The sequence below is a fragment of the Zophobas morio genome, unplaced genomic scaffold, assembly GCF_036711695.1.
Source record: "Zophobas morio isolate AGI-343-1 ecotype UQ-CSIRO unplaced genomic scaffold, CSIRO_AGI_Zmor_V1 ptg000038l, whole genome shotgun sequence".
NCBI classification, from domain to species: domain Eukaryota; kingdom Metazoa; phylum Arthropoda; class Insecta; order Coleoptera; family Tenebrionidae; genus Zophobas; species Zophobas morio.
The window spans coordinates 27835-54169 of record NW_026972143.1 but is presented as its reverse complement, the minus strand read 5'-3'; the positions used below and the strand labels follow the sequence as shown (position 1 = coordinate 54169).

The 26335-nt window shown below is 38.3% G+C and overlaps 5 protein-coding genes across 5 annotated transcripts; 2 read left to right on the top strand and 3 right to left on the bottom strand.

Annotated features, from left to right (window-relative positions):
- Positions 1-588: 588 nt before the first annotated feature.
- LOC135140122 (circadian clock-controlled protein daywake-like) lies at positions 589-1599 on the bottom strand. Its single transcript, XM_064070536.1, has 4 exons — positions 1500-1599; positions 1206-1446; positions 1026-1159; positions 589-974 (listed from the first exon to the last, which is right to left on the bottom strand). Exons 1-4 carry the CDS (start codon positions 1552-1554, stop codon positions 676-678), a joined length of 729 nt encoding a protein of 242 aa, XP_063926606.1. The 5' UTR covers positions 1555-1599; the 3' UTR covers positions 589-675.
- A 381-nt stretch (positions 1600-1980) lies between these two features.
- Positions 1981-2965, top strand: LOC135140131 (protein takeout-like). Its single transcript, XM_064070544.1, has 4 exons — positions 1981-2091; positions 2147-2387; positions 2434-2567; positions 2615-2965. The coding sequence occupies exons 1-4, from the start codon at positions 2034-2036 to the stop codon at positions 2911-2913; spliced, it is 732 nt and encodes a 243-aa protein (XP_063926614.1). The 5' UTR covers positions 1981-2033; the 3' UTR covers positions 2914-2965.
- Positions 2966-5545: 2580 nt separating this feature from the next.
- Positions 5546-8485, bottom strand: LOC135139907 (uncharacterized). Its single transcript, XM_064070272.1, has 2 exons — positions 8244-8485; positions 5546-5699 (listed from the first exon to the last, which is right to left on the bottom strand). Exons 1-2 carry the CDS (start codon positions 8483-8485, stop codon positions 5546-5548), a joined length of 396 nt encoding a protein of 131 aa, XP_063926342.1.
- A 6411-nt stretch (positions 8486-14896) lies between these two features.
- LOC135140076 (protein takeout-like) lies at positions 14897-15709 on the top strand. Its single transcript, XM_064070475.1, has 3 exons — positions 14897-15124; positions 15170-15303; positions 15357-15709. The coding sequence occupies exons 1-3, from the start codon at positions 15105-15107 to the stop codon at positions 15659-15661; spliced, it is 459 nt and encodes a 152-aa protein (XP_063926545.1). The 5' UTR covers positions 14897-15104; the 3' UTR covers positions 15662-15709.
- A 9-nt stretch (positions 15710-15718) lies between these two features.
- Positions 15719-16784, bottom strand: LOC135140075 (uncharacterized). Its single transcript, XM_064070474.1, has 4 exons — positions 16660-16784; positions 16373-16610; positions 16194-16327; positions 15719-16147 (listed from the first exon to the last, which is right to left on the bottom strand). The coding sequence occupies exons 1-4, from the start codon at positions 16718-16720 to the stop codon at positions 15849-15851; spliced, it is 732 nt and encodes a 243-aa protein (XP_063926544.1). The 5' UTR covers positions 16721-16784; the 3' UTR covers positions 15719-15848.
- Between the last annotated feature and the right edge of the window lie 9551 nt (positions 16785-26335).

Here is a 26335-nt window from a genome sequence, read left to right as displayed (position 1 = left end):
TGAATTCGATAAACTGAGAAATCAAAAAACTGAATAATCGAAATTTTAAAAAAGAAAAACTGGAAAATCGAAAATTAAAAAATTCTAAAAATTGAAAAATTGAAATATAGAAAAACTGGAAACTCGAGATATCGAAAAACCAAGAATTTTAAAAACCGAAATAGTAAAACATCGAAAAGTTGAAAAATTGAGAAATCGAAGTATAAAACATTCGAAAAATCTAAAGTTTAACAATTATTTTAAAATCCAAAAAGTAAGAAATGGAGAAATAATAAAGAATCCATCAATTTAAAAATCACAAAGTCGAAAAATCGAAATATTGAAAAATCTCAAAACTGAAAGAAATATCCAAAAATTGAGGAATTTAAAAATTGGAAAATTGAGAAGTTGGAAAGGCAAAAAAGCAAAGTCGTAAAATCGCAAACTTAAAAAATCGGAAAATTGAAAATTCAAAAACCTGAAAAGTCGAAAAATCAAAGAACTGAGGAACAGAAAATTCGAAACTTCCCAAAAATTATTCAATTTTTAGGTTTTTGATTTTTCAATTTTTCGATTAGCGGCACTTATTTAATCTTTAATAAAAAACTGTTAATACCGTATCTATTATATTTACATATTTTGTCTTCCAGAACACATTATCTCACTTACAAACGCTTCACATTAAAACGAAAAAACTTAATCGAAAAATTCTTCCAAAGAGATCTTCCCCCAAACCTTCTCCATCATCCCCGTCAATATTTGTCTCACGACTTCGTTGTACTCAGGCTTCAGATCGTCCGCAACTTCTCTCCAGTTGTCGTTAATCACCATATTAAGATTGTCACCCAATTCTTTATTCCCGTCAAAAAGATTATCTATCTGAAAGTGCGCATGTTCTACATCCGAGTGCATTTTCGTGCTAGCTGTCGTATAATAAGTCTTATTATTTCTCACAACTTCGTCATAAACCGAACTATAGTTTGAATAAAAATTTGCTACAAAAAAAAATATGTAGATCCGAAGGAACGCAACCTGGAACTACTCACAGAACGTAACCGTACCATTGCCTTCTCCTTTTATCGGCAAAAGAAGCAGTTTACCGTCCACTTGGTAATCACATTTGAACACCAATTTGGGGATTTTACCACCCGCAACTAACGTCTTTTTTTCCAAATCTAACCTACAACAGCGTGTTACTGGGGTACTTAATTTCAAAATCTGCGTACTCAAAGTGGGTAAATTTTATCGTAGTTAGACCGTGGAGGGTGCAGTTTTTGAAATTCTGGTCCACGGCTACGGCACCCCCTTTATCACGTATACTTAAAGAAGGGACGTAAAGGGGTTCAATGTTAGGTAAATCTAGAGACTTGTAAGGTTTGGTGAGTAGTCTGACGCCAGACTGCGCCGCTTCGAAATAGCATTTCTTGAAATTCGGGTCTTTGCGGAGGCATTTTCTGAAATCTGGCGCTGAAACACACAGTTTTTCACGGGAAATGGAAAATTCAGTTTGGGGGATTTACGTATCGAACACGTTGTCAGTGTAATTGAAAGAACCAAGAGAATAAAGTGTTTCATTGTAGAACTTAGTTAACAGTTTGAAGAAAACTACTGATATCGTCCTCGACGAGGTTCTATTTATACCGATTTAGCACGAATTTAAAACGAGTTTCAGTGAATTCGCAAATGATAATAAAAACGTGTGCAAGTTTTTGTGTCTTGTTAAGTTTTGTTTTATTCTGAAGGTTCTATTTGGATATTAATAATTATTTGCAAAAAACGTGACACTGTCTTGATTAGGCTGCAATTTTTCCGGTTAAATCGGGATGTTATTTTCTTTGTTAGTTTATATTTTCAATATACTTAACATAAAACCTTCACAATTCTTAAAAAAAAAAAAATGAAAGCGTCCAATAAAACCAAAAATGCTTTAAAATCAATTAATTTGCACACATTTATCCTGCAGAACTTGTTTAACGTGCTAAAAATGGATATAAGTCAAAATTCTACTTAAAAAGGTTTAGTCGTTTTACTCAAACCGTTCACAAAGTGCTACAATGAGACTATACATTCTCTTTCTGGCTCTTTTAACTACATTAACAAAGTGTTCGATACGTAAATCCCCCAAATTTAAGTTTCTACTTTCCTCACAAAAACTTCTTTGTTTCAGCGCCAAATTTCAAAAGATGCCTTCGCAAGGATCCAGAATTCAAAAAATGCTATTTTGAAGCTGCCCAGTTTGGCATCACACAACTCACGAAACCTTACAAGTCTTTGGATTTACCCAACTTGGAACCTCTTTACGTCCCCTCTTTAACAATACGCGATGGAGGGGGAGCCGTTGCCGTGGAACAAAATTTCAAAAATTGCACCCTCCATGGACTGACCTCAATGAAACTTCAACACTTTGAGTATGTAGACTTTAAAACAAAGCACCGCATTTGTACGCTATTGTAGCCTAGATTTTGAAAAGAAGACGCTTTCCGCGGATGGAATTGTCCCAAAAATGGTACTGAAATGTCAGTACCAGCTGGAGGGTAAGGTGCTGCTCTTACCTGTCAAAGGTGAAGGCAACAGCACCATTACGTTAAGTGAGTACTTTAATATATGTGTTCATTTGGCTTTGATTTCCTTGTAGCGAATTTCCGTTCAAAGCATCGTTCTTTTTACGACGAAGTGGTGAGAAATGATAAGACTTATTATACGACGGCTAGCGTGGAAATGTACTCGGATGCAGAGCATGCTCATTTTTATTTTGATAACCTTTTTGGTGGCAATAAGGAGTTGGGTGACAATGTTAATTCAGTAATTAACGACAACTGGAAACAAGTTTTGGACGAGCTGAATCCTGTGTACAATGAAATCGTGGAAAAAGTGTTGACGGGTATGATGGAGAAAGTTTGGATGAAGGTTTCTTTGGAAGAATTGTTTGATTAAGTAGAAAGCAAGAGTGTGAAAAGGTTGTTTAATAAAGATTTGTTTAATTGTAGCAGTGCAGTCATTTATTGCCATTATTTCAAAATTAATATCTGTAATTAATATTTTCAGTTTTTTTGTACCTCGTTCTTTTCGACCTTCGTGCTTTTCGTCCTTCGTGCTTTTAGTCCTTTGTCCTTTTTGTCCTGTTTCGTCTTTTTTGTCCTTTTCGTCCTTTCGTCCTTTGTTTCCTTTTCGTCCTTTTCGTCATATTCCTCCTTTTTCATCATTTTCGTCCTTTTCGTCCTTATATTCCTTTTTCGTCTTTATTCTTTTTCGTCCTTTTCGTCATTTTCGTCCTTTTCCGTCCTTTTCGCTCTTGTCGGCTTTTTCGTCCTTTTCGTCCTTTTTCGTCCTTTTTTGTCCTGTTCGACCGTTCCATCCTTTTCGTCCTTAGTATGCTCTATCGTCCTTTTTCGTCCTGTTTCGTTTTTTTCCTTTTTCGTCTTTTTCATCCTGTTTCGTCCTGTTTCGTCCTGTTCATCCTTTTATTCTTCTTCGTCCTTTTTTCGTCCTTCTCGTCCTTTTTAGTCCTTATTATCCTTTTTCCTCCTTCTCGTCCTTTTTCGTCCTTATTATCATTTTTCGTTCTTTTTCGTCCTTTTTGTCCTTGTTCGTCTCTTTTCGTCCTTTTTCGTCCGTTTCGTCCTTTTCGTTCTCTTTGTCGTTTTTTGTCCATTTTATCCTTTTTCGTCCTTTTCGTCCTTTTCGTTCTCTTCGTCCTTTTTGTCCTTCTTCGTCCTTTTCGTTCTTTTTCGTCCTTTTTCGTCCTTATTGATCTTTTTCGTCCTTATTGACCTTTTTCGTCCTTTTTTGTCCTGTTTCGTCCTTTTTGTCCTTTTCGTCCTTGTATTCTTCTTCGTCCTTTCTCGTCCTTTCTGTCCTTTTTTCTCTTTATTATCCTCTTTCCTCCTTTTCGTCCTTTTTTGTTTTTTTCGTTATAGTCGTCCTTTTCGTCCTTTTTGTCCTTTTTCGTCCTTTTCGTCCCTTTCGTCCTTTTCGTCCTTTTTCGTCCTTTTCGTCCTTATTATCCTCTATCGTTCTTTTTTGTTCTCCTCCTGTTTCGTCCTTTTCATCCTGTTCGTCCTTTTTCGTGCTTTTTCGTCCCCTTTCGTCCTTTTCGTCCTTTTGGTCCTTTTATTCTTCTTCGTCCTTTTTCGTCCTTGTCGTACTTTTCCTTCCTTTTTCGTCCTTTCATCCTTTTTCGTTCTTTCATCCTTTTTCGTCCTTTTTGTCCTGTTTCGTCCTTTTTCGTTCTTTTCGTTTTTTTTTTCGTCCTATTTCGCCTTTTTCGCCTTTTTCGTCCACTTTCGTCCTTATTATCCTTTTCCGTCCTTTTCCTCCTCTTTCGTCCTTTTTCGTCCATATTGTCCTTTTTCGTCCTTTTCGTCCTTTTCGTCCTTTTTGGGTTTTTTCGTCCCTTTCGTCCTTTTCATCCTTCTTCGTCCTTTTTCGTCCTTTTTCGTCCTTTTTTATCCTGTTTCTTCCTTTTTGTCCTTTTCGCCCTTGTATTCTTATTCGTCCTTTTTGTCCTTTTTTCTCTTTATTATCCTGTTTCCTCCTTTTCGTCCTCTTTCCTCCTTTTCATCGTTTTTCGTCCTTTTTCGTCCTTTTCTGTCCTGTTTCGTCCTTTTTGTCCTTTTCGCACTTGTATTCTTCTTCGTCCTTTTTCGTCCTTTTCGTCCCTTTTGTCCTTTTCTTCCTCTTAGTCCTTTTTTGTCCTTTTATCCTTTTTGGTCCTTTTACTCTTCTTCGTCCTTTTCCGTCCTTTCATCCTTTTTCCTCCTTTTTGTCCTGTTTCGTCCTTTTTCGTCCTCTTCGTCCTTTTCGTCCCTGTTCGTCTTTTTTCGTCCTCTCTTGTCCTTTTCATCTTTTTAGTCCTTTTTCGTCCTTTTTCGCCTTTTTCGTCTTTTTCGTCCTCTTTCGTCCTTATCATCCTTTTCTGTCCTTTTCCTCCCCTTTCGTCCTTTTTCGTCCTTATTATCCTTTTTCGTCTTTCTCGTCCTTTTTCGTCCTTTTTCGTCCTTTTCGGCCTTTTTCGGCCTTTTTCGTCCTGTTTCGTCCTTTTCGTCCTTTTATTCTTCTTCGTACTTTTTCGTCCTTTTCGTATTTTTTCGTCCTTTTCGTCCTCTATGTAGTTTTTTGTCCTTTTTATCCTTTATCGACATTTTCATCCTTTTCGTCATTTCTCGTCCTTTTTCGTCCTGTTTCGTCCTTTTCGTCCTTTTATTCTTCTTCGTCCTTTTTCGTCCTTTTCGTACTTTTTCGTCCTCATTATTCTTTTTCGTCCTTTTCGTCCTTTTTTGTCCTTTTTCGTACTTTTCGTCCGTTTTAGTCCTTATTATCCTTTTTCGTTCTTTTCGTCATATTCGTCCTTTCATTCTTTTTCGTCCTTTTTTTGTCCTTTTTCGTCATTTTCGTTCTTTTCGTTCTTTGTCCTTTTTTGTCTTTTCATCCTTTTTCGTCCTTTTCGTCCTTTTCGTTCTTCATCGTCTTTTTTCGTCTTCATTCGTTCTTTTTTGTCCTTTTCGTCCTTTTATTCTTCTTTGTACTTTTGCGTCCTTTTCGTACTTCTTCGTCCTTTTTCGTCCTTTCATCCTGTATTCTTCTTTTCGTCCTTATCATCCCCTATCGTCCTCTTTTGTTGTTGTCCTCCTGTTTCGTCCTTTTCGTCCACTTCGTCCTTTTCGTCCTTGTATTCTTCTTCGTCCGTTTTCGTCCTTTTCGCCCATTTCGTCCTTTTCGTCCTTCATCGTCTTTTTTCGTGCTTTTCGTAATTCTTCGTCCTTTCATCCTGTTTTCTTCTTTTCGTCCTTATCATCCCCTATCGTCCTCTTTTGTTGTTGTCCTCCTGTTTCGTCCTTTTCGTCCATTTCGTCCTTTTCGTCCTTGTATTCTTATTCGTCCTTTTTCGTCCTTTTCGTCCTTTTCGTCTTATTCCTCCTTTCTCGTCCTTTTTCTCCTTCTCGTCCTTATTATCCTCTATCGTCCTTATTTGTTATTTTCGTCCTGTTTCGTGCTTTTCGTTCTTTTATTTTTCTTCGTTCTTTTTCGTCCTTTTTCGTCCTTTTCGTCTTTTTTCGTCCTTTTCGTCTTTTTTCGTCCTCTCTTGTCCTTTTCGTCCTTTTCGTCCTTTTCGTCCTTCTTCGTCTTTTTTCGGCCTCTTTCGTTCTTTTTCGTACTTTTCGTCCTTTTTCTCCTTCTCGTCCTTATTACCCTCTATCGTCTTTTTTTGTTATTTTCGTCCTGTTTCGCGCTTTTCGTCCGTTTATTCTTCTTTGTCCTTTTTCGTCCTTTTCGTACTTCTTCGTCCTTTTTCGTCCTTTCATTCTGTTTTCTTCTTTTCGTCCTTATTATCCCCTATCGTCCTTTTTTGTTGTTGTCGCCCTGTTTCGTTCTTTTCGTCCATTTCTTTCTTTTCGTCCTTGTATTCTTCTTCGTCCTTTTTCTCCTTCTCGTCTTTATTACCCTCTATCGTCCTTTTTTGTTATTTTCGTCCTGTTTCGTACTTCTCGCCCTTTTATTTTTCTTCGTTCTTTTTCGTCCTTTTTCGTCCTTTCATCCTTCTTCGTCTTTTTTGTCCTTTTTCGTTCTTTTTCGTCCTTTTTCGTCCTTTTTCGCAATTTTCGTCCTTTTCGTCCTTTGTCGCCTTTATTATCCTTTTTCGTCCTTCTCGTCCTTTTTCGTCCTTTTTCGTCCTTTTCGTCCTTGTTCGCCCTTTCTCGTCCTGTTTCGTCCTTTTCGTCCTTTTATTCTTCTTCGTCCTTTTTCGTCCTTGTCGTACTATTTCGTCCTTTTCGTCCTTTTTCGTCGTTATTCGTCCTTTTCGTCCTCTTTGTAGTTTTTTGTCCTTTTTATCCTTTATCGACATTTTCGTCCTTTTGGTCCTTTCTCGTTCATTTTCGTCCTGTTTCGTCCTTTACTTACTTTTTCGTCCTCATTATTCTTTTTCGTCCTTTTCGTCCTGTTTCGTCCTTTTTTGTCCTTTTTCGTCCTTTTCGTCCGTTTTAGTCCTTATTATCCTTTTTCGTTCTTTTCGTCATTTTCGTCCTTTTCGTCCATTTCAATCAATCAATCAATCAATACTTTATTGGTGTTAAAAACTACAAATACAGTTTTACATAAGTCAAATACGCAAGTCAAACACATTAACTAAACCAATAAACTATTAAAATTTCTACACCGAAGATAATCCTCAAAACTATAAAAACATTTCATAGTAAGAAAAGTTTTGAGCTTTTTTTTTTAAATATTAATATTACGAAACTCTTCGGGTAACACATTAAAAAATTTCATCCTCTTCGTCCCTTTCGTCCTTTTTCGTCCTCTCTTGTCCTTTTCGTCTTTTTCGTCCTTCTTTTCGTCTTTTTTCGTCCTTGTTCGTTATTTTCGTCCTTTTCGTCCTTTTTCTTCCTGTTTCGTCCTTTTCGTCCTTTTATTTTTCTTCGTCCTTTTTCGTCCTCTTCGTGCTTTTTCGTCCTTTTTCGTCGTTATTATCCTTTTTCGTCCTTATTATCCTTTTTGGTCCTTTATTGTCCTTTTTCGTCGGTTTCATCCTTTTTAGTCCTTATTCTTTTTCGTTTTTTTCGTCATTTTCGTCTCTTTTTGTTCTTTTTCGTTCTTTTTCGTCCTTTGTCCTTCTTTTTTGTCCTTTGTCCTCCTTTTTCGTCCCTTTCGCCCTTCTCGTCCTTTTTCGTCCTTATTATCTTTTTTCGTCCTTTTTCGTCCTGTTTCGTCTTTTACGTCCTTTTTCGTCCTTCTTCGTCCTTGTCGTCCTTTGTCGTCCTATTTCGTCTTTTATCGTCCTTTTTCGTTCTTTCTCGTCCTTTTTCGTCCTCTTCATCCCTTTTCGTCCTTATTCGTCCTGTTTCGCCCTTTTTTCGACCTTTTTATCCTTTTTCGTCTTTTTTCGTCTTTATTATCCTTATTCGTCCTTTTTTGTCCTGTTTCGTCTTTTTCGTCCATTTTCGTCCTTTTTCGTCCTTCTCGTCCTTTTTCGTCCTTTCTCGTCCGTATTATCCTTTTCGTCCTTTTTCGTCCCTATTATCTTTTTTCGTCCAGTTTCGTCATTTTTCGTCCTTCTCATCCTTCTTCGTTCTTTTTCGTCCGTATTATCCTTTTTCATCCATTTTCATCCTTCTCGTCTTTTTTCGTCCTTTTTCCACCGTATTATCTTTTTTCGTCCTTTTTAGTCTTTTGTCCTCCTTTTTCGTCCTTTGTCGTCCTTCTCGTTCTTTTTCGTCCTTATTATCATTTTTCGTCCTTTTTCGTCCTCTTTCGACCCTATTAACCTTTTTCGTCCTTTGTAGTCCTGTTTCGTCTTTTTCGTCCTTTTTCGTCCTTTATTGTCCTTTTCATCCTTGTCCGTCCTTTGTCGTCTTTTTTCGTCCTCTCCGTCCTGTTCCGTCCCTTTTCGTCCTCTTTCGTCCGTATTATCTATTTCGTCCTTATTCGTCCTTCTCGTCCTTTTTCGTCCTTTTTCGTCCTTTTCGTCCTTTTTCGTCCTTCTTCGTTTTTTTTCGTCCTTCTTCATCTTTCTCGTCGTTTTTGGTCCTTTTTCGTCCTCTTTCGTCCGTATTATCCTTTTTCGTCCTTACTTGTCCTATTTCGTCCTTTTCGTCCTTTTTCGTCCTTTTTATCCTTCTTCGTCCTTCCCGTCCTTTTTCGTCCTTTTCGTCCTTTTGCGTCCTTTTTTGTCCTCTTTTGTCCTTCTCGTCCTTTTTCGTCCTTATTATCCTTTTTCGTCCTTTATCATCATTTTTCGTCCTCCTTCGTCTTTTTTCGTCCTTTTTTGTTCTTATTATCCTTTTTCGTCCTTTTCATCTTTTTTCGTCCTTTGTCCTCCTTTTCGTCTTTATTATCCTTTTTCGTACTTTTTCGTCCTTTTTTATTTTATTTTATTTTTATTTTTATTTTATTTTTTCCAACGGGGTTACACCCAATTACAGGAAAAACTAAAAAGTAAAACTAAAAAGAAAAGAAAATTCTACCCATATAATGATTGCTTAACACAACTAACAATTTTGTTAATAGAGTCGAAATTTATATCGCATAAGTGTGAAATTTGATTGAAATAACTACACATAATACTAACTGGAGATCTTCTTAAAACGTTAGTTCTGTCAGCAGTACAATAAAATACATGATTATGGCGTGCACTAATTCTTGGTACAAGAAAATTTAAATAATGAAGCAATTCAGGGCAGTCTACTTGATTTCTAACTAAAAAAAACAAAAATTTAATGGCGATAATAATTCGTCTTTTATGTAATGATAAAAAATTAAATCTTAATAATAATAACGAGTGGTCATATCCTCGACAAGGATAGACCCCATCCAAAAGAAAAGTAGTTTTCGTAGTTATTATCCTTTTTCGTCCTTTCACGTCCTTTTTCGTCCTTCGTCCTTCTCGTCCTTTTTCGTCCTCATTATCCTTTTCGTCCTTTTTCGTCCTTTTTCATCCTTTTTCGTCCTTATTCGTCCTTTTTCGTCCTCTTTCGTCCTTGTTAGTCCTTCTTCGTCCTTTTCGTTCTTTTTTGTCCTGATCTTATTCTGACCTGACATTAGTATCTAACCTGACATTAGTATTAAAAAGAAGTTTTATTATTAGTCAGTTAAAATAGACCTAAATTTATACAAGGTGTTACAGAAAAAAGTACATTAAATTTAACCACGAACAGAACTCGTCAACAGAAAACATTTTTCTATTTGGCATTTTTTTTGTCACAGTTTTACCCCCCCCCCCCCTCCCTTATTTAAGAGCCGGCCATCCATTTCTTCAATTGGTGACCGTGAATTTCACTTTCGATGAATCAGGTGGAAAGTGTTTGTTTTTATTAAATTTTTTGGCGAGTTGGCTAGCGATAACGTTTTATCAGCTTCCAAACAGTTAGTTCCTTTTCGACTTCCCTTTGCGGTGTTTTCACTTTCGTTGTGTGAAGAGGAGCCCAGAGAAATGCAGTGCAAGCATAAAGAGTTTTGATATTCTTGAAATTTTCGGGAACGAGTGATACGTGCTGCTGAAACAATTCGAAACAATGAAATTATTTATTACAAAGAGTCAAAGTTTTTGGCGATTTCAAGGTAGATCTCCATTATCTTTGACTAATTTTAACTCAATCGCGAAAGGGTTTACGACAAAATGTTATTTACAAATTTAATTGCTTTGGATTAGTTCTATTTCCAGTTAAAATTAATGTACTTTTTTTGTTTGTTTAAAAATGAGGCTCTTGTCTACGCTAGATTATGCCGTGGTATATCAGCTGAAAAAAACACATTTCTTATATATCTATAAAAAAAACTTAAAACCTTCAGAATTGTAAAATCAAGCCAAAAATTTCCACACGTTTTGTAGATGACCTCCACCAGGTCCATCGGAACTTGTTTATCATACTAGATGGTATAAATTGGACCTCGACTAGAAAAACTCTAGTCATTTTGCTCAAACCTTTACAGTGATACCATGAAACGCTTCATTCTCTTCGCCCTTCTGGCAACACTGTCAACCTCCACCATACGTAAATCATCCAAAGACTCCCCCATTTCTCGCAAAACTAACTCCACATTTCAGCTCCAAATTTCAAAAGGTGTTTCCGCAAAGACCCCAATTTCAAGCAATTGTAGTGGGCTCTGTAGTTTTGTAAAAAGACAATTGATTGTGATTTGACGTTCGAAATAAAATAATACTTTTTCTTGTATTTAAAAAAGTATATTTATTGAGTAATACTCGAGATTAAAATCAACAATTGGTGACCCCGACGTAGAAAATGAATCCAAACAATGATACCTCTGAAACGAATCCGACTGAAAACAAAACAGCATTCGTCGAAGCAGCAACACAAATAAAATTGCCGCAATTTTGGACTTGTTCTCCAGCGGCATGGTTTTTCCAAGCAGAAGCACAATTCAATCTGAAAAGAATAACCAGCGATGCTTCAAGATACGAACATGTTATCACAGCACTGCCTCAAGATATCGTCATATTAGTAGTGGACATTCTGCAAAAACCACCAACTGAAAATAAGTACGAAACTTTAAAGAAATCCTTGCTAGAAAGAACCGTTGACAGTGAAGAAAAACGCCTCACTCAAATCTTAAGCAACAACAACGAATTAGGTGACAGGAAACCATCTGAATTCTATAGACATTTAGAAATTCTCGCGGGAAACTCTGCTATGGTTGGAAAGGAGCTTTTACAGAACTTATGGATGAGAAAATTGCCTATAAACATAAATGTAGCCCTACTTGCTTCAGGAAAACAAGACATTACAGAATTATGCGCAATTGCATCATGCTTGCCCGCTACACCTTGGGTCGTGGGTTCGATTCCCGCCATGGCTCTGGGTGTAACGTGTATGTCCCGTTCCCCTGTAATTGGGCCTCAGTGCCTGTTGGGGGACGTAATTAATAAAAAAAAAAAAAAAAAAAAAAAAAAAATTTGGAACGTGACACATACAAGTTATATTTCAACTGTTTCAGACGTTTATAGCTCAAATTTAAGTTCGGCAGAGAATTATTTGGCTCGTTTGGAAAGTAAAATAGATGCATTAGAAAAAAAGTTCACCAGGACAAACATACGTAAGGATGACATTAATGACAGACAGTACAAACGAGAACGTAGTAAAAGTCCTCGTCGAAACTCAACCCGCAGTCAATTCAAGGAAAACGGCAAGTTCTGCTGGTATCATTTTACATTTGGTAAATATGCTCAAAAATGTATCAAACCATGCGAATTCCAGAATTTACAAGGTAATTCTTTAAACTAGTCAAGCCTGCGATTTCAACGGCGAATCGCAAGGTATTTCAAAATTCAAGCCGTTTATTTCTCAATGATAAAATTAATCATCTAAATTTTCTTATCGATACTGGTGCTGAATTGTCAGTTATTCCAAATTCGATTTTTGGTATATACAAGAAAGAGTCTAATTTTGACTTAGCAGCTGCAAATGGAACTAGGATAAATACATACGGCACAAAAGTCTTAAACATTGATTTTGGTTTAAGAAGGAAATTCACATTTCCTTTTATAATTGCGGCAGTTAACAGACCAATAGTCGGTGCAGACTTTCTTCAACAATTTGGACTTTTAGTAGACATCCAAAAGAAACAATTAATCGACACCTCAACAAACCTTTGTATTAGTGGAATAACAATCAAAGCGAACACACCTAGTCCACGAATTTTTCAAATTGAAACCGAATACACACACCTTTTTCGACAATTTGCAAATTTAAGTCGACAACCTGATTACAATGAGCCATTAAAACACAATGTAAAGCATCATATAGTAATAAATGGTAAGCCACCATTTTCTAAACCGAGAAGATTAGATGCCAAAAGACACACTATCGCTAAAAATGAATTCGAACACATGCTACAACTAGGAATATGTCGACCATCATCTTCAAACGTTAGTTCACCACTTCACATGGTTCCAAAGAAAGATTGCGACGACTGGAGACCATGTGGGGATTATCGTAGATTGAATGCTATAACAGTACCAGACCGTTACCCGATACCACACATACAAAATTTTAACAACCATCTCCATGGGAAGACTATATTTTCAAAAATTGATTTAGTTAGAGTGTACCATCAAGTGCCAGTGGCCCAGGAAGATATTCATTTAACAGCCATAACGACACCGTTTGGTTTGTTTGAGTTCACCAAAATGCCTTTCGGATTAAGAAACGCAGGGCAAACATTTCAAAGATTTATGGACGAAGTAGTAAGAGGGTTAGATTTTGTGTTTGTATATATCGATGACATCTTAGTTGCCAGTAAAAACAAAAGAGAACATTTAGAACACTTAAAAATTTTATTTCAACGCCTTTCAGACTATAACATCAATATAAAACCATCTAAATGCATTTTTGGAGTGCCTTCACTTACCTTTTTAGGTCATATCATAAACGAAAAGGGAATTTTTCCTGCCGAAGAAAAAGTTAGAGCAATTTCAGAATACCCTTCGCCAAAATCTATGAAACAGCTCCAACGTTTCATCGGGATGGTGAATTTTTACCATCGATTTATTCCCAATTTAGCAGAATCACTGAACCCATTGTACACACATTTGAATTGGCTAACGAAAAATAAAATTAGACATTTTTCATGGCCAAACAGCTGCAATAATGCTTTTATATTAATCAAAGAAAACTTAAAAGGTATATCACTCTTAGCACATCATAAGGAAGATTCAAAAATAAGTCTAACAGTCGATGCATCAAATACTACTGTAGCTTCAGCGCTGCAGCAGTTGAACAGAGGACATTGGGAACCCCTAGCTTTTTTTTCTAAAAAGCTTTCACCAACAGAAATAAGATACTCAACTTTTGACAGAGAACTTTTAGCAATTTATTTACCTATTAAACATTTTATATATTTTTTAGAGGCTAGAGATTTCACAGTTTTCACAGATCACAAACCACTTCTTAACGCATTAACCTCAAAAGCAGAAAAAAGTCCCAGACAAGCAAGACAATTAGATTTTATTGCTCAATTTACTTCAGACATTAAACACATCAAGGGCAAATGTAATGTTGTAGCCGACGCTTTATCACGTATTGAAATGGACGAAATATCAAAACCCAATGAATATGTTGACATAGAAGTATTAATTCAAGCTCAAAATGAAGATCCTGAATTACGAAACATGCTTAATAATCCACGATTAAATAGTAAATGCAAATTAACACCAATTCAAGTTTCCCAATCAGACAAAATAATTTGGTGCGAGACGTCATCGAATAATAATAATAGGCCTTATATACCTGCAGAGTATAGGAAACAAATATTTAATGCCCTGCATAATTTATCTCATCCTGGTATAAAAGCGTCTAAGAAATTAATTGCTTCAAAATATTTTTGGCCCAAAATGAGAACAGAAATTGCACAGTGGGCACGTTGTTGCGTCCCATGTCAAAAATCAAAAGTTTATAGGCACACTAAATCAAAATTCTCCGAATTCTTAACTCCAAATGAAAGATTTGAACACGTTCATATAGATATCGTAGGTCCACTACCACCTTCAAATGGATACACGTACATTCTTACTATTATAGACCGCTTTACACGATGGCCAGAGGCATATCCTCTCAAGGATATTACAGCCCTCACAGTAGCAAAAACATTTGTCAGAGAATACATATCACGTTTCGGAGTACCAGTAAAATTAACAACTGACCAAGGGAGACAATTTGAATCAAATCTCTTAAAAGATCTTGCAAAACTGTTAGGTTTTTCTAAAATTCACACTACACCATATCATCCTCAAGCCAATGGAATTTTAGAACGTTTCCACCGACAATTAAAAGCTTCTTTAAAAGCGCGACTAAATACAGAAAATTGGTATGAAGAATTACCTTTAGTTCTTCTTGGGCTACGCACAATAATAAAAGAGGACCTAAAATGTACTCCGGCAGAACTTGTATATGGTCAACCTTTGCGTATTCCTGGAGAAATTTTTGTGAAATCAGAATCTTTAGAGCCACATAGTTCTCATGAGTATTTGTTGAAATTACGAAAAATCATGTCCAATTTGATTCCAACTAATACTCGCACTAGTAAGCAGCATAACATTCATATGCCTAAAGATATTAATTCCTGTAATTTTGTTTTCTTGAGAGTGGACAGCGTCAAGACAGGCTTCCAAAGCCCCTACGAAGGACCATATAGAGTACTACATCGAAACGAAAAAACGTTTACCATAGAGAAACGTGATAAAGAATACACCGTTTCAATTGATAGGGTTAAACCAGCATATGTGGAGAAATTAGGAGATGAAGCATTTCCGATTACCAAGGCAGTTTCGTTCAAGACATAAATTTTTTTTTTAGGGGAGGGGGAGTATATGTAGTGGGCTCTGTAGTTTTGTAAAAAGACAATTGATTGTGATTTGACGTTCGAAATAAAATAATACTTTTTCTTGTATTTAAAAAAGTATATTTATTGAGTAATACTCGAGATTAAAATCAACACAATGTTTGTTCGATGCCGCCCAGACTGGAACCGCACAACTCACCAAACCTTACAGGTCCTTGGACTTGCCGAACCCGGAACCCCTTTTCATCCCGTCTTTGACAGTCCGGGGTAAAGGCGGAGCCGTCGCCCTGGACCAAAATTTCGAAAACTGCACCCTCCACGGACTGAGCACCATGAAATTTGACCACTTTGAGTAAGCTCATTTTAAATGAAGTACTCCAATAACGCTGTATTGTAGGTTGGATTTCGACAAGAAGGTTTTATCGGCGAGTGGAGTCATCCCGAGGTTGGAATTCAAGTGTCACTATAACCTAGACGGGAAGATACTTCTTTTGGCTATCAAGGGTGAAGGTAACAGCAACATTACCTTGGGTGAGTACTACCGAGTTTGTTTGATTTTGGTGGTACTATTTTTGCTTTTGTAGCCAATTGCTATGCAAAGTATCGCTCGTTTTATGAAGAATTTACGAAAAATGGGGAGACTTTTTATAAGAAACTTCGTACGGAAACGGAGACGACGGCAGACCGCTGGTACTTCCACTTTGATAACCTTTTTGACGGGAATAAGGAGTTGGGTGACAATATTAATCTGGTGATGAACGACAACTGGAAAGAAATCGCGGACGAGTTGCAACCTGAGTACAACGAAATTGTGGGACGAATAATGACGAGTGTTTCGGAGAAAATTTGGCTGAAGAAGTCTTTGGAAGAGTACTTCGATCGAGAATAGTACAATTACAAAAATATTTTTTAATAAAAATTATATTAACCAAGTATTGATTTTTATTTATTAGAATTGGAAAATGTAGGCCTACCAGTTTTTCAAATGTCATATTTACATACATTGTAAATTAAAATAAGCCAAACTCGATTTAAACATTAATAACTAATGATCTATTTTTTCATACGAAACACGTCTAACCAAACAGTTCTTCAATGGACACTTTATTCAAAATTCTGTCGATAATTTTCGTCAGTGTTTGTCGAATCACTCCATTATAATCCTCTTGAATTTCCCCGGAAATTTCTCTCCAGTTTTCGTTCAGAATCCGCTTAACGACATTTTCCAAAACTTTACCCCCCTCGAAATTATGGTCAAACTGAAAGTCAACCTTGTCGACACTTGACGTCATTTCGCTATACGCCGTCTGGTAGTACGTCTTCCCCGCCCTTAACACTTCATCAAAAAGGGCGAAGAAATTCGCCTTAAAAGCATCTACAAAAACATACAGTACCACCAATAATCACAAAAACGCACTTACCAAAAGCAATGGTACTGTTTCCTTGACTTTGAACGGGCACCCCGAACGTTCTCCCGTCCAACTCGTACCGGCACGAGAACTTCATTCTCTTGATGGTACCGCTAGCTTCCAAAATCTTTGTTTTCAAATCCAGTCTGCAAACTATCTCCAGAAAAAGTACCAAACTTTCGAAAACTTACCGGAATTTGTCTAACTTGATGCCAGTCAAACCATGGACGCTGCAAGAGCTGAAATTTTGGCCCGCCGAAACGGTACTACCACCAGACACGGTCAAAGCAGCCACTTCCAGAGGCTCCAAATTCGGTAAATCGAGTTCTTGGTACGGTTTGGTTAGTTGCTGGACTCCGTGTTGCGCCGCTTCTAGCAAACAAGTTTGGAATTGTGGGTTTGTTCGCTGACATCGTTTGAAATTGGGTGCTGGAACATACGGAGGTGAGAAAAAATTAGACTGTTGGGGGAGTGTTACGGATGGTGGCAGAGCAGGTGATTATTACGGTGGCGGCTAGGATGCAAGTGAGGACTGTCATTGTGCGGTGGCAGGAGCAGGAGTCGATTGACCAGCGAAGTAAGGTTATGCATATTCAGATCTGGTCGAGAAACAGGTCTGCTGCATTTTGGTAATTCCGGGTTTTTGTTGGGTGGTCTTGAGTTTGAAATGGTGAACTTGAAGCTCGGGTATCTTTCCTTAGAGTCAGGAGAATTCCACATACATCATTATGCAAATGTATGGATTATGAAATTAAAAGTGTTTAGAGAAAGAAAATAATTAACAAACAAAATTATAAACAAGTTTGCAACTAGAAAACAACTGTAATTAATTTTTTTTAATTTTACGTAGTTTAAACCCAAAATCGGTTTAGTGTATTCACGATTCTATATTTTTATGTAAAAACATATTTCATTTGATAATTTCAGAGAAATGAGGATTTTGCAATTAAACCCCGCCCTTCGGTTTGATTAGAAATGAAAAATTCACCACAATTGAAATCCGGGCGGGTGGGTGGAGCTTAATTTTTGTTTTTTTTTTTTAATATATAGAATTTTCTTTCAACAACAGGAAAGTTAAACATGTTTTCAGTTTGTTGTTGGGAAAAGAAGACTTCGTATATTAAAAACAAATGGACAAAATATAAGCCCCGCCCACCCACCCATTCCTAGTTGTGATGAATATTATATTCATCATGAGCTGAAGGGCGGAGTTTAGTTTGCAAAACCCTTATCTCGCATCAAGAAATTGCCATATAAAATATGTTTTTAAAAGAGTAGAATTTTTGGACAAATATTGATGTCAAAACATATTTTATATGATAATTTCTTGTAGAGAAATGAGGATTTTGCAATTAAGCTCCGTCCTTTGGTCTGATTTGAAATGAAAAATTCACCACAATTGGAATCCGAGCGGGTGGGTGGGGCCTAATTTTTGATTTTTTAATATATATAGTTTTCTTTCAGAAACAGGAAAGTTAAACATGTTTTCAGTTCTTTGTTGAAAAAAGAAGACTTCGTATATTAAGAAAAAATGGACAAAATATAAGCCCCGCCCACCCACCCCTTCCCGATTGTGACGAATGTTTTATGCATCATGACCTGAAGGGCTGAATTTAGTTTGCAAAATCCTCATTTCGCTACAAAAAATTGCCATATGAAACATGTTTTTAAAAGGGTAGAATTTTTTAGACAAATATTTATGTAAAAACATATTTCACATGATATTTTCTTCTAGAGAATTGAGGATTTTGCAGTTAAACTCCCCCCTTCGGTCTGATTACGAATGAAAAACTTATACCAACTGAGATCGGGGCGGGTGGGTGGTACTTAAATTTTGTTTTTTTTTTTTTAATATATTGAATTTTCTTTCAACAACAGGAAAGTTAAACATGTTTTCAGTTTCTTATTGGGAAAAGAAGACTTCGTATATTAAGAAAAAATGGACAAAATATAAGCCCCACCCACCCACCCCTTCCCGATTTCGATGAATGTTTTATACATCATGACCCAAAGGGCGGAGTTTAGTTTGCTAAATCCTCATTTCGTTACAAGAAATTGCCAGATGAAACATGTTTTTAAAAGCGTAGAATTTTTGGACAAATATTTATGTAGAAACATATTTCATATGATAATTTCTTGTGGAGAAATGAGGATTTTGCAATTAAACTCCGCCTTTCGGTCTGATTAGGAATGAAAAATTCACCACAATTGAAATCCGGGCGGGTGGGTGGGGCTTAATTTTTGTTTTTTTTTTTAATATATAGACTTTTTTTTCAACAACAGGAAAGTTAAACATGTTTTCAGTTTCTTGTTGGGAAAAGAAGATTTCGTATTGTAGCGGCACAATAACACATGGGTAAGCAGAGTAAAGATAAGTTGTCTTGTGGTGTAGTGGTCAGCATACCTGCCCGGAATGCATGGAGACGTGGGTTCGAATCCCACCGAGGCACAACATTTTTCTCTGCTTACCTATAGTATATTAAAAAAATGGACAAAATATAAGCCCCGCCCACCCACCTCTTCCCAAATGTGATGAATGTTTTATTCAGCATGCGTTGAAGGGCGGAGTTTAGTTGGCAAAATCCTCATTTCTCTAGAAGAAATTGCCAAATGAATATGTATTTAAAAGGGTAGGATTTTTTAGACAAATATTTATATAAAAACGTATTTCATATGATAATAACTTGCAGAGAAATGAGGATTTTGCAGTAAAGCTCCGCCCTTTGATCTGATTAGGAATGAAAAATTTATTCCAATTGAGATCGAGACGGGTGGGTGGGGCTTACTTTTTGTTTTCCTTTTTTTAACATATAGAGTTTTCTTTCAACAGGAAAATTAAATATGTTTTCAGTTTCTTGTTGGGAAAAGAAGACTTTGTTTATTAAGAAAAACTGGACAAAATATAAGCCTGCCCACCCACCCCTTCTCAATTGTGATGAATGTTTTATTCATCATGAGCTGAGGGGCGGAGTTTAGTTTGCAAAATCCTCATTTCGCTACAAGAAATTGCCATATGAAACATGTTTTTAAAAGGGTTCATTCTCGGTCTACGCATCGAACAGGAAGGATGTCTTCCAGTCTGCGCCGATCACAGCGAACCCAGAGCTCCAGCTCCCAGCCGTCAACATCGAAACGACCAGCAAGGAAACCCGGTGAGTCAAATTTAATTACTAAGCATGGCAACCCGAAGTCCAAACAAACTACCACAAGCCCCGACCTCCGCACCCGTCGTGAGTCCCACACCTCCGACTACTCCAACCTCTCCCCAACTAGGAAACGCACAAACTCTAACTCCACCGTAGTCTCCCACATCTCCGAAGAATCGGAAACCCAGGAGTACTTCAAGTACTCAATCAAAAATATTCCTACAAAATTCGCCCCGCAAAAACAACTGTACACCCTCTTAACTACCCACCTCTTAGTCCGCGACATCGAAGTTCTGAAAGCGAACTTTAACAAATCCGCCCTCCTCATTACACGCAGCGAATTGCCGCCCGACTTCCATTCTCAACTTCAAAGGGCATGCTCCGACGCTAGCGTCACCATCGGCCCCATAAACCCCAGAAACAGACCCCAACAAAACCCCAAAAAATCTCCCTACTTTTCAATAGTAGTCCGCGATGTCGACATCAGCATCGAAGAGATGGACATCGTTAACCACGCCACCTCTGTGGACCTCAAAATCCACAAAATCTGGAGGATCGTCTCCAAAAAAACTAACAAACCCACCCCGCTAGTTCGCGTCATTTCCAGCGACCCCCAAACTATCGACACCCTCCTAAATTCAGGTCTCAACATTTTCGGCCGCCACCACCCATGCGAGCCATCACACCCACCACCACCCACACCTGTCCAGTGCCCTAAGTGCTTCACACTTGGGCACACCGCCTCCGAGTGCAATAAAAAACCCATTTGCCCCACCTGCCCCGACACACATGCACCCAATAAATGCCCCAAAACCGACCCGCAATGCCCTTTCTGCCACGGCAATCACCCAGCATGGTCCCGGAAGTGCCCCGAGTTTGAAAAACTCACCGTAACCCCCGAGACCCCAACAATCCCGACCTACATTATAAATCCACCAGCTGAATTCGCCGACCCTATCGACCCCCTCGACGACGTTCCCGAACCAGTCGAAATCAATGTATCCACCATCCACGCAAAAGCCCTCATAGCTTACACCACAAAACTCTTCTTTGACCTCTTCCCCCACGAAAAATCCAAAACCCAGTCCGCCATCAAAAACGCATCTCAAGCCATTTTCAAAATAACCCCCCAATTCAACCACTCAGGACACCGCCTCTTCATAACCTTTGACCTCTAATGGCCACACAACTTAACATGCATGTTCCCCCGCCCCCGCTGCACGTTGGGCCACCCACCCAACGTGCAGCCCCCATCCCCTCCCACAACCTCCGAACCGCACGCACGACCCCAATCCAACCCACATTAACATGTCAAGCATCAACGTCAACTGCCTAACTTTCAAAGTACATGCCGTCAAAAACCTTATTCAAACTGACAACATCCATATCCTTGCAATACAAGAAACCAAAACCAAACGCGAAATAAAATTTCCCCACTTTATAAAATATCAACGCCATTCAGTCATCCCGAACGCACGCGGAACGGCCCTCCTTATCTCCAGTAAATTCCCATCCGTCAAACATGACCTCCCACACAACCTCGCAAATCTTGAAGCCATCGCCGCCAACGTCTTAATAAGTAACATCTCAATAACCATAATCTGTTACTATAATCCACCAAGTGAAACAATCTCCTCACTTCTTCTACAATATGTATCTCAACTCCCCAACGCCATTCTAATCGGCGACTTCAATTCTCGACACACAGATTTTGGTGATACCGTCACAAATCGCAACGGCAGGAAATTAGTCAACCATCTGACCAACTACCCACTCTTTCGCATTGAAAATAGACAACCCACTCTCATCACCCACAACGGTGCTTCTATACCAGACCACATTATCATAACCGAACCTCTGATTCCGAAATTCAACACCCCCTGTTCGATCGGTACCACGGTCACCTCAGAGCACCTACCACTAACCGCCGAACTTCTATTACCCGCTCCACCCCAACCCCACAAATTCGTACTAGTCCACGACAATAAACACGCCGACTGGGCAAAATACAAAGAACACATCACCGAAAATTTGCCTCCAATTTACGAAACCCGCGACACCGACGCGATCGACATTCAAATTTTGCAACTCACCGACACAATCACCACCGCTAAAGAACACGCAATACCCGTGAAACACATACCTAAAAACAAACGACCACTTCCACCGCGCATCCTAACATTAATCAAACAGAAACGGAAAATCTACAGAGATTTCGTTCGAACCCGCGATCCACTTCTTAAAACACACTTCAACCGCCTAAACGCCCAAATCAGACGCGACATAAATCAATACCGGGAAGAAAAGTGGTCGGACACCTGCGCCTCCCTTGACTACCGAAACGGAAAGCAATTCTGGAACAAGTTCAAATTAATTACCGGACAAAAAACACAAACATCAAACCACCTAATACAAAACGGTACATTTGTCTCCTCTCCCGAAGACCAGAGCAACACCTTCGCTCAAACACTTCAAGAAATCCATGAAATACCCCGCGACCCAAATTTCAATCAAGATCTCTACCATCTAGTTTCAAGAGAAGTGCAGGAATTCCGGGAGCAACCCTTCCACCCACTAGCCCTCCTAAACATGCATGTTAACCAAGACGACGACGACCTGACAGACATAATTCCCCTCCAAGAAGTCGAATCTTATATCAAAAACCTCAAAAACTCCAAAGCCCCAGGCCCCGACCAAATTAAAGCCATTCTTCTAAAAAACCTCCCACAAACAGCCCTCCAAGCCCTAACCACCATTTTTAATAACTGTATCAACGCTTCGTACTTCCCGACTTCTTGGAAACAAGCCTCTACCATAATGATTCCTAAACCAGGCAAAGACCCCCACAACCCCCTTCTTACCGCCCAATTTCACTCCTAAACATCATGGGCAAAATTTTCGAAAAAATCCTAACAAATCGTCTAAAAACTTTCCTAGAAACCAATAACATCATTCCCCAACAACAATTTGGCTTCCGCTCTCAACGCTCCACAATGAATCCCATCCTAGAACTCCATACCGACGCCTCCCGCTTTGCCAACCTCAAGGAGTGCACAATCGCCGTCTTTCTAGACATCGAGCGGGCCTTCGACAAGGTTTGGCACGACGGACTCATCTACAAATTCATTAAACGCCAAATCAACCCAAAATTTATCATGCTCTTAGACTCGTTTCTACATAACCGTTCCTGCAGAGTCAAAATCCGCAACACCCTCTCACAACCCGTCAACATTAGAGCCGGAGTCCCCCAGGGCTCCGTTCTCTCCCCGATTCTATACTCCGTATACTGCAGCGATTTTCCATTTGCAGACACGCCCAGGACCAAGACGAGGATGTTCGCTGACGACACCGCGATCTGGGCCTCCCACAGAAACCCCGACAGAGCCATTCTCCTAACCCAGGAAGCACTCAGACGAGCCGAGACGTGGACCAACGACTGGAGAGTCAAACCAAATCCCCTCAAATCCCAATCTATCTGCATATCCTACCCACGCGCGTTCACAAAACATCGTAAATTCCAAGAATCGCGACTAACACTGCATGCCGAACAAATCCCCAAACAAAACACAGTCAGATATTTGGGCATAACCTTCTCCCACAACTGCTCCCTCAATCCCGACCTAGAAACCACCCTCAAAAAAGTCCGAAACCGCTCCAACCTCCTCTACCACATCCGTGGCCGCATCCGCGGCTGTAACCCCGAAACCCTAAAATTCACCTACAACACCTACATACGCCCAATTATCGACTACAGAGCACCCATCTACGCGACACTCGCGAAAAAATCTCTTGAAAAAATAGCTGCATGTGAAAGAAAAATCCTCCGCCGTATCTACAGACTAAACTACAAGTTCCCCTCCATGCACGTTCACCAACGCACAAAATCGATCCCCATCCTAGACCGACTTAAAACACTACAGAGAAAATACGTAATTAGAACCATCAACGCGAACAACAACACAATCGCCTTAAACACATTACACACAACACACAAATACCCCGCCGCTAACAACCGCCTGCTTAACCGCCTTCCGCGAGTCCCTAAACATAAAATCAAATTCCCCCCAACAGCTCTCCTGGAGACCGTATACCCGGACCTCCCCCAGACCCTCCTAAACATCATGGAGGACACCCCCATCTCACTGAGGAGATCCTAATCCTAATTCCCACCCTCGACGACGACGACGACAACGACTGACAATACCCCGACGAGACGACCTCCCCCCGGACACCACCGGACCTCTCTCTTTCAGCTCTCTCTTTCAGCCCTCCCCCGAGCGACAAGACCAAACCAGGACCAGGACGGACGAGGACACAACCAGGACCAGGAACCACCCAGGACGAAGAAGGACGACGACAACCAGGACCAAGCCACCGCCACAGGACCGAAGACAACGGATAAGACAAGACACGACGCAGAAATCCACCAACCCTAGTCTAATCATAATCTTAAGTCTAGAATGAACTGTATTTATTTAAGCAAAACATGTTAATCAAATATCTTAAGAACAACCAATTAGCATAAAATCTATTATATCATAGCCATGTCCAGCGCTGAAAAGGCCCTAAGCCTCAGCAGCGCCCCACATACCATATCATGTAATATCTTAAGGAAAACTGTACCAACCAGCTTGAATAAATGTATTTTTGACTTTGACTTTGAAAAGGGTAGAATTTTTGGACAAATATTTATGTAGAAACATATTTCATATGAGAATTTCTTGTGGAGAAATGAGGATTTTGCAATTAAACTTCGCCTTTCGGTCTGATTAGGAATGAAAAATTCACCACAATTGAAATCCGGGCGGGTGGGTGGGGCTTAATTATTGATTTTTTAATATATATATTTTTCTTTCAAAAACAGAAAAGTTAAACATGTTTTCAGTTTCTTGTTGGAAAAAGAAGACGTCGTACATCAAGAAAAAAATAGACAAAATATAAGCCCCGCCCACCCACCCCTTTGCAATTGTGAAGAATGATTTATTCATCGTGACCTGAAAGGCGGAGTTTAGTTTCCAAAATCCTGATTTCTCTACAAGAAATTGCCACATGAGATATGTGGTAGAATTTTTTAGAAAAATATTTATGTAAAGACATATTTCATATGATAATTTCCTGTAGAGAAATGAGGATTTTGCAATTAAACTCCGCCCTTTGGTCTGATTAGGAATCAAAAATTTATCAATAACTGAGATCGGGGCGGGTGGGCGGGGCTTAATTTTTGTTTTTTTTTTTTTAATATATGGAGTTTTCTTTCAACAACAGGAAAGTTAAACATGTGTCCAGTTCCTTGTTGGGAAAAGAAGACTTCGTACATCAAGAAAAAAATAGACAAAATATAAGCCCCGCCCACCCCCCCTTTGCAATTGTGAAGAATGTTTTATTCATCGTGAGCTGAAAGGCGAAATTTAGTTTGCAAAAACCTCATTTCTCTGCAAGAAATTGCCAAATGAATTATGTTTTTAAAAGGGTACAATTTTTTAGAGAAATATTGATGTAAAAACATATTTCATATGATAATTTCCTGTAGAGAAATGAGGATTTTGCAATTAAACTCCGCCCTTTGGTATAATTAGGAATCAAAAATTTATCACAATTGAGATCGGGCGGGTGGGTGGGGCTTAATTTTTGTTTTTTTTTAATATATGGAGTTTTCTTTCAACAACAGGAAAGTTAAACATGTTTTCAGTTTCTCGTTGGGAAAAGAAGACTTCGTATATTAAGAAAAAATGGACAAAATATAGGTCCCGCCCAACCACCCCTTCCCAATTGTGATGAATGTTTTATTCATCTTGAGCTGCAAATCGGAGTTTAGTTTGCAAAATCCTCATTACTCTACAAGAAATTACCATATGATATATGTATGTTTTTAAAAGGGTACAATTTTTTAGAGAAATATTGTTGTAAAAACATATTTCATTTAATAATTTCTTGTAAAGAAATGAGTATTTTGCAATTAAATTCCGCCCTTTGGTATGATTAGGAATAAAAAAATTATCACAATTGAGATCGGGGCGGGTGGGTGGGGCTTAATTTTTGTTTTTTTTTTAATATATGGAGTTTTCTTTGAACAGGAAAGTTAAACATGTTTTCAGTTTCTTGTTGGGAAAAGAAGACTTCGTATATTAAAAAAAAATGGACAAAATATAAGCACGCCCACCCACCCCTTCTCAATTGTGATGAATGTTTTATTCATCATGAGAGGAAGGGCGGAGTTTCGGTTACAAAATCCTGAGTTCTTTACAAGAAATTGCCATATGAAACATGTTTTTAAAAAAGTAGAATTTTTGGCCAAATATTTATGTAAAAACAATATTTCATCTGATAATTTCTTGTAGAGAAATGAGGATTTTGCAATTAAACTCCGCCCTTCGGTCTGATTAAGAATGAAAAATTCATCACAACTGTAATCGGGTCGGATGGGTGGGGCCTAATTTTTTTTTTTTTTTTAATATATACAGTTTTCTTTCAACAACAGGAAAGTTAAACATGTTTTTAGTTTCTTTTTAGGAAAAGTAGACTTCGTATATTAAGAAAACATGGACACAATATAGGTCCCGCCCACCCACCCCTTCGCAGTTGTGATGAATGTTTTATTCATCGTGAGCTGAAAGGCGGAGTTTAGTTTGCAAAATCCTTAGTTCTCTACAAGAAATTGCCATATGAAATATGTTTTTAAAAAGGTACAATTTTTTAGAGAAATATAGATTTAAAAACATATTTCATATGATAATTTCTTGTAAAGAAATGAGGATTTTGCAATTAAAATCCGCCCTTCGGTCTGACTGGGAATGAAAAATTCACCACAATTGAAATCCGGGCGGGTGGGTGAGGCCTAATATTTGTTTTTTTTTTTAATATATAAAGTTTTTTTCAACAACAAGAAAATTAAACATGTTTTCAGTTTCTTGTTGGGAAAAGAAGACTTCGTAAATTAAGAAAAAATGGACAAAATGTTGGCGGAAATGAAAACACCACGGAATCGGTTACTAACGTATATTACATTAT